Here is a 12,911-nt window from a genome sequence, read left to right as displayed (position 1 = left end):
TCTCAGGACGATGTGAGTTGGTACAAATCATGCGTTGAGAACAACAGATCAGGGGACACAGCGTGAGCAGTTCAGTGGTCACCTTTGCTGCTGGAGGTCCCTGGGAGTGGCCACACGGTACTCAAGTCGGAGGGATGGCGCTGGCAGTGAGAGGGCTGGGGAGGGGCAGAGCTCGCATCCCCTCCAGATGTCTGCCCCTTCCTCAGTGATGCAGATGCTGAGTGGTTTGCCGGACAGGGCACAGTTCTAGGGCGAGGGTAGAAGCCAGAGAACTGACGTCTATAGTGTTGTGGGCCCCACATTCGCTAAATTTCAGACCAGGTAATTGTGAGACCAGGTGCCTGGGTGACTCAGTCGGTTAACCTTCTGACTCTTGATTTCAGCTCAGGTCATGGTGTCCCTCTGTTGTCAGATCAAGCCCCGCGTCTGGCTCCATGGTGAGTGTGGAGCCTGCTTGGGATTCGGTCTCTCCCTCTCTCTCTGCCTCTCCCCTGCTCGTTTGCATGTGCTCTGTCTCTCTCTCAAAAAATAAATAAACCTTAAAAAAAAGTGACTCTAATGCGTGACCTAGGGAGCTGGTGAAGAATGAAGACCCTTGCGTCTTGTAACCCAAGGGTGGGGCCCTGAGGTCTTTGCCCTCTGTCCACAGGGGCAGAAGCACAGAACTGTGGCCAACCAGGCTGGACTCTGAACAGTGGGCACCCAGAGGCGGGCAGGGGCTCAGGAGGCCGGGGGGCTGTGTTCCAAGTGTGCAGATGGTGCAGACAGAGCCGTAACTGGGAGGTGGCTGGTGGTCTGGAGTTTGTGCCCAGCCCCATGACTTTGTCCGCGCTGCTGGGAAGAACAGAGGCAGTCACAGGACAGGGACTGTGGGGGGTTAGGGGGAGACGGGGCAGGTCTGGGAGCTGAAGAGGCGGACTTGGTGGGGTGGCCGGGAGAGCAGGACGCAGTCTCAACCTGGGGCTCAGGGACCAACACCCTGTCAGGAAGAAACCAGGTGGGAAGGAATCTTCGTGTCCTTCCCGTTGACCTCTAGTGGAAGCGTATTGTCCCTTTGGTTTTGAATGGAGCGATGGCCCACATCTCACAGCAGTGCCAGGACTGGCCACAGCACAGACGGGAGCCACTTCCCTCCACGGCCACCCTGCCGGTGCCCCGGGTGGTCACTGCTGCCGGAATCTGCAGCGGTGAAGAAGCGCTTAGGTTTCCGTGTCACACGTTTTTTGTTTTTCTGTATCACACGTTTTAGGAAATCCTTTGGTAGCTGTGTAGCGCTGTAACTGGTTTCCTTTGTAACCCTATGAATTTGACTTTCTGCTCGGGCCCCATGACATGGCACCAGAGTAAGGTCATGGGCCAGAGAAGAGGCTGTCAGCTGAGAACTAGGGCCCTTCCGCTACGCAGCCACGGTGAGAATCCTGGGCCTCCTGCCTTGGACCCTTTCTCCCCCACGAGAAACCAGGTGGTCTCCAGCAAAAGACTGGGCTGCAAGGCTGCAGTGGGGTGGCCCAGGGTGGGGCAGGTGTTGGGGAGGAGGACAGAATAGGTGGGGCTGGGTGGCAGAGGAGGCAGGGTGCTTCCAAGCTGGAGACCTGGAGGCCACAGCCCTTCCCCTGTGACAGGAGCCCTGAGCCATGGTGCAGTCCAGGGTATGGCCCCATGCTGCATGCATGAGTGCCCAGGGACCAAGTAGGGTGATCCTGCCCGGAGGCCTCTGTGGCCCTTGATGAACGAGCAGCGGCCTCTAGGTGGCGGGAGGGAGCCACAGACCAGCAGGCCAGCCAGCTACCCACCACCCTACCCCTTCGGAGGCCAATTCTGGCCACAACTGAGAAGTGGCCAGAGTGGGGCTGTGCTTAGTCGTGGAGAGAGACCCTCACCTGTGGGGGCTGTAGGTGGATCCCACCCTCGCTAGGGCAGCACCCACCAACCCCAAAATTCTCAGTATTCCACTTCAGAAGTTCCTGGTCACGGGGCCCCTCATGAGTTCACCACCTTTGGAACCTTGCTTAGGATGTTCACAGCCCACCGCAGACCCCTCGTGGACCCTCTTCAACCTTGGGAACTTACTCCCCAACAAGCCGCCTGAGCCCCTGGGGCCATCCAGCACCCTCAGAAAACTGGTCAAAGAGGGTAGCGTCACAACCACGGGATTCTCCCGGGGGGAGTGGTATGTAAACCTCGCTGTACCCCTACTAGGGGGGTACCCCTACTAGGGGACTCCAGGGCGGGGGCCTTCCTGGTCCCCTTCCTGGTCCAGGCCTCCTACCCTGACCCCTCTGCAAACGAAGAACTTCATTTCCCCCGTCTAGCCACACGCAACAGGGGAGACAGTTGCTCACGTGTGCACACGCTGGCCATACCTGAGGGCGCACGTGCACAGACACTCAAAACCCCCTGGGACTGTCCACGAGCTGGCTCCCAAGGACTGTCAGCTGGGAAAACCAGGCCTTCGTTCCACCCGCATCTGCAGCCCAAGACACCTAATAGCTGCTCAGTAAATATGTGTTTCATGAAGGAAGGAAAAAACAATAACCCGCAGTGGGTGGGCAGTAAGAGACCCACACTTACCAGCCACCACCCAGCAAGGGAGCCCTAAAGGCAGGCCCCACCCCCACCCCCAGGGAGGGCCAGCTCAGGGCTGATGTCTCCTGCTGCTTTAGGCCGAAGGCCTGACCCACAGATCTAGAACCAGATGGGGCCCTCCCTCCAGGACTCCCAGCATCTCCTGCTAAGATGGGCTGAAGCAGGGGAGGGGGGTGTGGGGGCAGAGAGTTGAGAGCTGAGTCAAGGCAGGTCCGGGCTGGGCTGGGTTAGGAGACCATGAGCCGTGAAAGTGTAGACGTGTGGGTGGAGGTCCAGCAGCTCCCGATCGGAGGTCAGAGGTGAAGGGGAACCAGCAAGAAGCAGAGAGGAACCCCCAAGGGACGGAAGGCAGTGTGCACTCCTTCCCAGACCCTCCCTGCCTGTCTTACTCCAGAAGGCCCTCCTGGACCCTCCGCAGGCCGCCTGGAAGTGAGGGTACCCAAGACGGCGCCATGGGGCAGCCCCCAGAGAAGAGAGCTGCACGGGCCGGCCCTCAGGAGCCCTCCTCTGTGTGGAGCCCGGCCCTACCCTGGGGGCTCAGGGGGAGGCACAGCCCCGACAGGGACCTGGGGACACCCCAGCGACACCCCCAGGGTCCACCACACATAGGCTGGACCACACCTTTGGCCCAGAGGCCTGCCCCTCCCCCATCCTCAGTCCGGAAACATCGGAAGCTCAGGCCATTTATTTTTCTATTTGCGTCCCCCGCCCCCTGCTCGCCCAAAGCCGGCCATGACCCAAGCAGGTCGCATCCGTGCTTCCTTTCTGGCTGAGGCAGGGGCCTCAGTGGGAAGGCCCAAGCCACTGAACTCACATCGAGCCCCACCTCTTGCTTCCCATGGCCACAGGGTGTGGGGGCATCTTGCAGCCCCAGAAGCCCCCACACTTTGTCCACTACCCTTAGGCAGCTCTCCCCGGGCCTAGGTGACCAGCTGTTTCTACATCCACCGGACCCTCCAGGCCGCCAGGGCGGCCACCACGGTGTCACTGCGGGGCCGTGACCCCAGCCAACCCCATCAGGGCTTCCCTCAGATCCTGGCCTCTGAAGTCAGGCAGGGCAGTGACCAGAGACTCATGCCCAGCAAGAGGCCTCATCCCGTGCACCAGCAGGTATCTCGGCTCTGCCGCTGCAGCAGCCCTCTCTCTGGACCTCAGTCTCCCAGTCTGCAGAATGGGAAGAGCTGCCCACCCAGGGTAGCATCTATAGGAAAGTCCCCACTCCAGCCCATAACCTTGGCCCAGGCCCAGCTCCCTCCCCCAGAGGCAGCACTTGGGGGAGGCAGAAGGCATCCCCCAGAGGCCACATGCAGTCCTGGCGGCCTGCTCCAGGCTCTAACAATGTGCTTCCCCCCACACAATTCCCAGAAACGCAGCCTCCCTGCCCTGCCAGCCAGCCTGGCGGCCACTCCACCCTCCCCATCCCCAGGGGCCCCAGGCGGGGGGTGGGGGGTGGGGGTGTCGGGGGTGGTCACGGGCCATAGGCGAAAGGAGGCAGTCTCACTCCCAGGGCACCAAACCCGGGGGTCCCCAAGGTAGCTTCTCCCAGGGGTCCAGGCACACCAATCCTGCCCTCCTGGAGGGGGACCAAGGAAACTCCTCAGGGAGGCAGTTTTCGGCTGAGGAGCGAGGCCTGCTCCGGGAGCTGCCCTCCTCCCCTTCTCTCCTGATACTAAGTCCATCCTTGCTGAGCCGCACATCTCCACACAGCAGCTGAGCTGAGGCTGTGAAAACTAAGTCACATCACACCCCTCCTCTGCTCAAAACCCTCCTAAAGTGACCAACTCTCCTTCAGAGGAAAAAAAAAAAAAGAGAGAGACCCTCCCAGGCCCCACACAGCAACCTGTCCCCTCCCTTCTGCACTCCCCACTTATCCTACATACCAGCACACCTCTGTGACCCAGGGCCTTTGCACGTGCTGCTCATGCAGTGTAAAACACTCTTCTCTGTGCATCCCCTCATCTCTTTCACATGTTTCCTTCTGGGGTTGGCTCAAAAGTGACCTCACGGAACAACAGGTCGCAAGCCCCCCTGACACAGCCCCTCCTTCCTCTTCCACATCTGCCAGCACCCTTCTTGCACATCGCAGCCTGGCACCCCATATTCTAACCTGCTTGTGGATTTGTTGATTGTCTGTCCCTCTCTATCGGAACAGGAAACCGCACCCCCAACCCTGGGCAAGGACCTGGGTCTGTTTTGTTCACTGCCAGACCCCCATCTCATAGAACAGAGCTGGGTTCGTAGCAGCCACATAGAAACAAACGAATGAATGCATGAATGAATGATTCTTGCCCTTGAGTGAGGGCCACTTGTCAAAGCCACTTGTCAGCACAGCTAGGGCAGCAGCAGCAAAGAAGTATAGCGGCAGGGCCCTCGGGGGGCTCTGCGCCTTCTCTCCACCATTCCCAGAACAGCTGAGGACTGTCACCAGACCCTGGCAGGAGAGAGGCCCAGCCATCCGAGGGCAGAGAGGTCAGGGTGGGCACTGCCCAGGATACCCACAGCGCCCCTCCCCACGTGGGACACACAGACAGCCCCCCCTCTGCTTCTCCAAGAGCCCCTGGGGGGCCGGGGGGGGGGTGCAGGGCACAAGTCCTATAGGGCTAGGACACCGGCAGACCCAGGCCCAGGCCACGCTGATGTGAATAAAGACAGCCATGCCAGCAGCTGCCCTGTGCCCTCACTGGGGGGCACTGGGGGCAGAGTGGGACAGAAGCTCCAGGCCTGGCCCGCCGGACGACCGGACAGACAGAGTGTCTGGCGCCTGCTCAGGCAGCCTGGCCCTCGGCTCCCTCCTCACAGCTGTGGCCTTCCTTCCTGAGCTGGCGTTTCCTGGCTCCTCCCTGCTGTTGCCACGGAAACCTAGAGCCCGGTTCCCATGGAGCCCCTGCTGAGCCTGAGTGGGGCCCACACAGCTCGCAGAAACCCCCAGGACACACATGGCCACACAACGCCCCCCCCCCCCCCGCCAGGGCTCACACAGCCCAACACCCCAACTCAGCGCAACACCCCAGCCTGGGCACCTTGACCGTCTACGGAAGTCACTCCTCCCACGTGGGACCCAAGGCTCATCTGTCGCCCTCCAGACACCCACAAGGCCCTGTGCCTCTCAACCCAGAGAAGCCCCCCCCCCCACCTGCTCAGCCCTGCCAGCCCCCCCAGCACTCAGGGGCAGACCCTCACCAAGCACCTGAAGGGCCCACAGTGACACCATCACGTCCACCCCCTCTGCTCATCCAAAAGGCTCGAGACCCTCAGCCAGTCCGACACCCCCCAGAGCACGCTGACACCCTCGTTCCCACAACACCCAGCCCAGCCCGTGGACTCAGGTCCACACGCCTGCGGCCAACTGTGACGCCAAAGCTGACCCTCTCGAGAGCTGCTGCCTATGAGCCTGAGCGCCCAGACCTGCTTCCTCACCCCCACCCCCACCCCCACCCCCACCTTCTCCCAGGGGCAAGGCCCAAAGTTCAGAACCCCCGTGGTTCTGTGCACAGCAGGCCCAGCATCCTAGGGCTGAGAGCAAGAAGGCACGGGGCGGGGCAAGCCAGCTGTCCTCAGGCATGAGCTCCGGTGCCCACCTGAACCAGGCCTGTCGCTGGGCGAGGGACCCCCATGCACATGCACGTGCCCACTTGGTACTAGGCCATTGGGCAGCCTCCTCAGAAGCCCTGAGCCCTGCACAAAGGTTGAGGCTGATCCTGCGCCTTGCCTCCCCCACCCCCCCACCCCCGCCCCAGCCCCTGGAGCGGCCTCAAGGAGGACCAGGACGAGGGCCGGGCCCAGAGCCCTGGTCTCAACGACCACAGGGTGGGATCTGACGCGAGCAGCCTGGCTGTAAAGCCAAGGTCTCAGAAGACAAGAGAGTCCCTTCTACCTGGACCTGTGTCTAACAGGGACCCCCACCCCCACCCTCCAGGAGAAGGAGGGTCCGGCCCCAAGGGACTGGGTAATTGGTCCCAGCCTCCCTGCTCCTGCAGCAGCCAGGGCTGGGTGGGTGGGAGCCTGTGAGGTCTGTGCCCCGGGGCAGCGCCTGGGAGGTCTGCCACTCCCAGAGCCCAGCCAACCCCCCACCCAGCACGGAGGGGGACTGCCCAGCATTCTCTGGTCCTGGCTGAGAGAGGAAGTGGGTGGAGGGCGGGGAGGGCAGTGTCCACTCGGCCCTCGGGCCAGCCCCACGCTCGCAGGGAAAGCTTGCCCCTCTACTCCCCCTTTCTGTCTGGGGAGCTGGGGGCTGCAGACAAGGCCCCCGCAAGGGTGAGCAGTAGCCAAGCTGGGCCAGGTCAGACAGAGATGGGTTCTGGAGGCAGAGGAATGCCCCGGGACTCACGACTCACCCCCACTTCGGACAGAGCTGGGGCCGCTCCAGAGAAGTCTTGGGGACCCCTCCCTTGGTAGGTGTTGAGGGTGAGGCCTTCACTGAGCAGGACCCCTATTCCACACCCTGTGGGACCCCATCTCACGGCAGGGTCCAGCCTCTGTCTGGCTCCTAAGGCCTTGGGCGGACTCCAACACTAGAGCCAACCTCACTCCACACTCAGGCAGACAGACACACAGACCTTCACCACCACGCAGACACAGAGACCACACACAAACACACAAACACGCACAGCTGATGCCCCTCCCCCCAGAACAGCTGACCACACCCACACCAGCCCTTGTATAGCGCTGGGGGAGTCCCCCAGCCCTGTTCCTCCGAGGTCAGGGCCACCCCGACTGCAGTCCCCACCCCCAGCTCCGCCACTGTCTTCCCGGTCCGGACCGTGGGCCAGAGCCACGGTCCTCACCCCTGCCACGCAGCACACACAGGAGGGTAGCCTGACCCCAAAGAGGTAGGGGGCACCCCAAGAGGCTCTCCTCTTGCCCCACCCAGCCCCGGCCCACAGGACACGACAGCCGGCCCCCCCCCCCCCCCCCGAGCAGCACAAGGTGCTACTCTGCCAAGAGGGAGGGTCCTCGGCTGGCGCCAGATGAGGCGGCAACCCTGGGGGATGCGGGGCACTGCCTTGGCGAGGTAGCGCTGGGTGCTGCAACCGCCAGTGGGTAACCGCTTCCGGAGCAGCTTGGTCAAACCTGGGCTTTCGGGAGCTGCAGAGGGCCAGGCAGGGCCCGGGGTGGGGGGGGGGACTGAAAATCCATCCCGATGTGGGGGGAGGCCGCAGTGGAGGACCCAGTGGGCCTCCTCCCCGAGCCCCAGTGACCGTCATCCCAGAGAGCTGCTGCCCTCGCCAAGCCAGGCCCCGGGAAGCCCAGACCACACCCAGCAGGGCAAAGGTAGTCTCTGCCGGGTGCCGGCTCCCGGGACCCATCCTCCGACCCGCAGTCTTCCTCGCGCATCGCCCCCCCCCCCCCCCCCCCCGTCAGGATGCCCAGTCCACCCTCTTACACTGGTCGGACGGGAGCTGGCCCTGCCAGGAGAGGCCCGTGGGCCTGTGGGCTCCCAGGCTGGGGAGCCCTGTGGGGCCACCCCAGGGCCCCATGTTCTTTCCTGCTAACCTTCCCCCTCGACCCAGAGAACCCACTTCTGGCGCCTTGACTGCTCCCAGTGGAGACAGGCTCCACGCTGCGGATTAAGCTCTGGGGCCCGGGGCATCCGGAAAACAGTCTGGGACGCACGACGCTCTAGTCCCCCGGCCAACGGACAAGACCCTACACGACAGAACCCGATGAGGGGACAGGACGGACATCCGACAGCCCTCGGGTTGAGGGACCCCTGTCGGGCTGTGGGCCTTTCCCAGGGGGGGAAAGCTCAGGAGCAGGCAATGGGGGCAGCCATCCCACTCACAAGCACTGCCTACGTGCCCTAGCCCAGGGTCGCTGACACCCGTGGCCCTGAGCCACGGAGCTGCCAGCACCTGGGGCAGAGGCTCCGCGACATGGGAAGGAGGGCTGCCCAGCTCCCAGGCTGCAAACAGTTGTGCAGGAGCGAAAACTCAGATCCCACCCCAGAGCTGGAAAGCACACTCCTCCCACCCCCAAGAGAACGCCCCTCAGCAGGAGGGTAGGGAAACAGCCCTCAGGGAGACCCCTCGGACTCCTCAGCTTCTGGAGCCCAAGCCCCTCCTGGACTGCCAGGAAGCTCCTCTGGAAACGCTCGCAGGCCTGGCGGCCCAGGGGAGGGGCTCCCCCGCTCCCCTCCACCTGCCCCAGCCCTGGATCCAGCTTCACTCTGATGTGGCAGCGGTGGCCCCAGCGGGGCAGGGCAACCAGTTACCACTGGTCCCACCCCCTGACCCCAACGGGTCCCGGAGGGGAGGAGGAACAAGGCCGCGGGCTCAGCGCCGTCTCTGGAGGCTCCTCTGCCCTCCGGGCTCCCTCCCACTGTGGGAAGCGTCCGGGGCACCTACTGCTGAGGTTTGACCTGTTTGCAGTGGGTTTGGGAGTGATGGAGGGGGCACGAAGACCAACTCTTTTAACTCCATGGACAGACAGGAGGAGCTCGAAGCCCCCAGTCGTGAAGACTCCACATGTACGGGAGGGGTGGGGGCCACGATTATCCAGAACACGCTCTCCCAAGACACAGGGCGCTTTCCCCAAAGTGCCCGGTACTTTTGAGCTAGACTCCAGGAAGCGTTCTTGGGAAGCTTCCCAGGAACATGGGGTTAAAATATGTCCCACTCACGGGGGGGGGGGGGGGAGTGGGGGTGGGCAGCCAGCCTCCCCCAGTTGCCGTCCGGGGGTCTGACTCCGTGGGTGGGGACGGCACCTCGTCTCTGAAAGTCTGACAGTCCCCGCGAGGACGCCCCCTTCCAAGCTCCAGCCCACATCGGCGGCCCGTTCCCACTGTGTGTGTGTGTGTGTGTGTGTTGGGAGGGGGGCGGGTGGCGGTCCCTCCTTCAGAGAGGGTGCGGGGGCAGCCGCGCGAAGGAGGCTGCGGTGGAATCCGGAGGGCCGGAGAAGAAAGGGAGCCCCCGGGGAGGGGGCGGCCCCAGCCCGCCCCGCCCCGCCCCGCCGCCTATTGGCCCCGCGCCGCTATATCTGGGCGCCCACCCGGCCCGAGGCCACCGCCGTCTCCACCGCCGTCCGCCCTGCCCTCCGAGCCCGGCTCCCGAAGTGCCCGCTCTCCCACCCTCCGCGCTCCCGCGCTCCGTTCCGCCCAGGCCGCGCCCAGCTGGAATGCAGAGATCGCCGCCCGGCTACGGCGCACAGGACGACCCGCCAGCCCGCCGCGACTGTGCATGGGCCCCGGGACCCGGGGCCGCCGCTGAGCCGCGCGGCCTCCCCGCCGCCCCCGCCGCCCTCGCCGCGCCCGCCGCTCCCGCCTCGCCGCCCAGCCCGCAGCGCAGCCCGACGCGAAGCCCCGAGCCGGGGCGCTATGGCCTCAGCCCGGCCGGCCGCGGGGAGCGCCAGGCTGCCGACGAGTCGCGCATCCGGCGGCCCATGAACGCCTTCATGGTGTGGGCGAAGGACGAGCGCAAGCGGCTGGCGCAGCAGAACCCGGACCTCCACAACGCGGTGCTCAGCAAGATGCTGGGTGAGGGGCGCGGGCGCGCGGGGAAGGGCGCGGGGCGGGGGTGGGGGGAGGGACCTGGGGCCGGGCCGGGCGGGGGCCGGGCGGGGCCCGCTGACCCGCACCCACGGTCCGCAGGCAAGGCGTGGAAGGAGCTGAGCGCGGCGGAGAAGCGGCCCTTCGTGGAGGAGGCGGAGCGGCTGCGCGTGCAGCACCTGCGGGACCATCCCAACTACAAGTATCGGCCGCGCCGCAAGAAGCAGGCGCGCAAGGCCCGGCGGCTGGAGCCCGGCCTCCTGCTCCCGGGCCTGGCGCCCCCCCCGCCGCCGCCGCCGCCGCCGCCGCCGCCGCCCCCGCCGCCGCCGCCGCCCCCCGAGCCCTTCTCCGCGGCGCCCGGCGCGGCCCGTGCCTTCCGCGAGCTGCCCCCGCTGGGCGCCGAGTTCGACGGCCTGGGGCTGCCCACGCCCGAGCGCTCGCCGCTGGACGGCCTGGAGCCCGGCGAGGCCGCCTTCTTCCCGCCGCCCGCGGCGCCCGAGGACTGCGCGCTCCGAGCCTTCCGCGCGCCCTACGCGCCCGCCGAGCTGCCCCGGGACCCCGGCGGCGGCTACGGGGCGCCCGCGGCCGAGGCGCTCAGGACCGCGCCCGCTCCCGCCGCGCCGCTCGCCGGCCTCTACTACGGCGCCCTGGCCGCGCCCGCAGCCGGCCCGTTCCCCGGCCCGCTGTCGCCGCCCCCCGAGGCCCCCCCGCCCGAGGGCGCCGAGACGCTGGGGCCCAGCGCCGACCTGTGGGCCGACGTGGACCTCACCGAGTTCGACCAGTACCTCAACTGCGGCCGGACTCGGCCCGACGCCGCCGGGCTCCCGTACCACGTGGCGCTGGCCAAGCTGGGCCCGCGCGCCATGTCCTGCCCCGAGGAGAGCAGCCTGATCGCCGCGCTGTCCGACGCCAGCAGCGCCGTCTACTACAGCGCCTGCATCTCGGGTTGAGCGGCCGCCGCCGCCGCCGTCGCGCGTGCCCGCCCGGCATCTCTCCAGGGCGCGCGCGTTTCGGCTACTCCCGGGCGCCCTGCGAGGGTGCCTCCCACGTGCCCTGGGGCCTCTCCCGGAATCCCAGGCCTGGGACCTGTTGGCTGGCCCTGCTAGGGTTAACTCTTTGAAGCGTCTAATGCTTTCCTTGCAGTGTATTTTCTAGAATCAGGCTGTATTTTTCGCTTTGCCTTTTTTATACACGTAATACAACATATTTAATTTTTAATTAAACTTTTAAACTTTTTCTTCCAAGGGGTTTCACTGACCAAAAGCACCAATGTAGCAATATGAGGAATACCAGTATTTGTTTGCTTTAAAGGAGGAGCAGGATCTGCACCCCCCCCCCCCCCCCCCCGGACCAGGCGAGGCCACAATAAAGTGACTCGCTCTTTCCTCTGCACACCCGAGTCTGTGGTTGTTGGGGGAAGGGGGAATGGACCCTGGCCTTGCCGTTTCCCAGAGCCTCCTGGGAGACTGCCCCCCAGCTTGGCCCCCAAAACACCCACCTCTCCATCCTTCCAGGATGCTCCTCCCCGGACAGAGTTGGTGGGAGGCATGAGGTGCAGGCACTCCCCACTCCCGCTTCCATTCCCCTCCTCTCCCAACCCCCCTTTTTAATTCGAGCGTAATAGGGGTTGGCGATGCCCCCACACCTCCATCCATGTTTCATTATCCTCAGCTCTTTTAAAACTTTCTTCAAAATAAATAAATTAAGTTAAATTAAAAATAAATACATAAATACAACTTCCTTCACACCTGGGGACTACTTCTCAGGACTGTGCTCCTCTCCAAAGGAGGCTGGCAGGGTGGACACCTATATGCCCACCCCCCCCCCCACCCCCGCCGCGGGGCCCTGTCATTCTTAAACCAGCGTCCCCGGAGTGGGCAGCCCCACGTCACACCCATGCTGCTTCCCGGTGACAGGTCGACGACCCGAGCAGGGAGGCTCAGGCCCCGATTCTGGAGCTCTCAGCCAGCCCTTCTCCCCTCCCAACAGAACTGGGCCTCCTCTTTGCACACTTCCTGGTCTCCTGGCCCCTTTCTCTGCCCCCCTCCCTGGCGAGCTGACATGCAAAAGTCAGTCCTGGCTCAGTCTCCCATGCATCTGGGAGCACGGGCTTCTGTGAGTCAAGTGGGGTCTGTACGATGCTGGGTGCAGCTGAGCCCGATTCTCACCGCACACGTGTGAGCCAGTGTGTGCAAGCACGTGTGTGTACGTGAGGCTCTGAGCATGGGTGTGATGCTGTGACACGGACCATCCATGCTCACTGTGTCCGTGTGCACATGGTGCAATAACCCTGGGGCTGGATGTGCACGTGTCAGTGTGTAAACCTAGGCGTCCACACACACGGGTCTGCTGCCTGAGTGTGTGTGGGGAGGCAAACAGGCGGTGGGGCTGTTTCTGCAGGTGTCCTGCTTCTCAGAGGCAGACTGACATCACCTCTATATTAAGTGGCATGGGCTACACACTTCACCTGGGTCCCCTATCCCTGCCTCGTCAGCAGCAAGGCCCCAAAAACTGAGACAGAGACAGAGATATAAAGGAACAGAGACAGACAAGCCGAAAAGGACAGGATTTGGACCCAGAGGCGGAGAGAGACACACACTGGGTGGGGAGAGGGGCAGAAATAGCCCACAGGACAACAAGGACACCATCTGCCCCCTCCAAGTGGACACAAGCATGGTGCATGGCAGGGATGCTGAGGCACAAAGGGAAAAGGGTGGTCCAGTTCAGCCACGTTTGTTACGGGTTCGGAGTGGGAGTGCTCAGAGGCCCCAGTGCTGAGTCCCAGACTCATGCCTGGAGAGGGGCACATGACCCAAGAGTGTACCTCATCAGCTGTCATGGC

The 12,911-nt window shown here is 64.2% G+C and overlaps 1 protein-coding gene across 1 annotated transcript; it reads left to right on the top strand.

Annotated features, from left to right (window-relative positions):
• Window positions 1-9,576: 9,576 nt before the first annotated feature.
• Window positions 9,577-11,305, top strand: SOX18 (SRY-box transcription factor 18). The gene is made up of 2 exons (XM_060627297.3): window positions 9,577-10,057; window positions 10,172-11,305. Exons 1-2 carry the CDS (start codon window positions 9,700-9,702, stop codon window positions 11,017-11,019), a joined length of 1,206 nt encoding a protein of 401 aa, XP_060483280.2. The 5' UTR covers window positions 9,577-9,699; the 3' UTR covers window positions 11,020-11,305.
• The last annotated feature ends 1,606 nt before the right edge of the window (window positions 11,306-12,911 follow it).

The sequence above is a fragment of the Panthera onca genome, chromosome A3 (genome assembly GCF_046562875.1).
Source record: "Panthera onca isolate mPanOnc1 chromosome A3, mPanOnc1 haplotype 2, whole genome shotgun sequence".
NCBI lineage: Eukaryota > Metazoa > Chordata > Mammalia > Carnivora > Felidae > Panthera > Panthera onca.
The sequence above is the reverse complement of the archived record's forward strand: the minus strand, read 5'-3'. Positions and strand labels throughout refer to the sequence as shown.

Bases quoted from the DNA above. Each gene is read 5' to 3' on its own strand.
- SOX18 (XM_060627297.3), top strand. From the start codon at position 9,700: ATGCAGAGATCGCCGCCCGGCTACGGCGCACAGGACGACCCGCCAGCC. The intron at 10,058-10,171 runs GTGAGGGGCGCG...CACGGTCCGCAG, and splicing joins GGTGCTCAGCAAGATGCTGG to GCAAGGCGTGGAAGGAGCTG.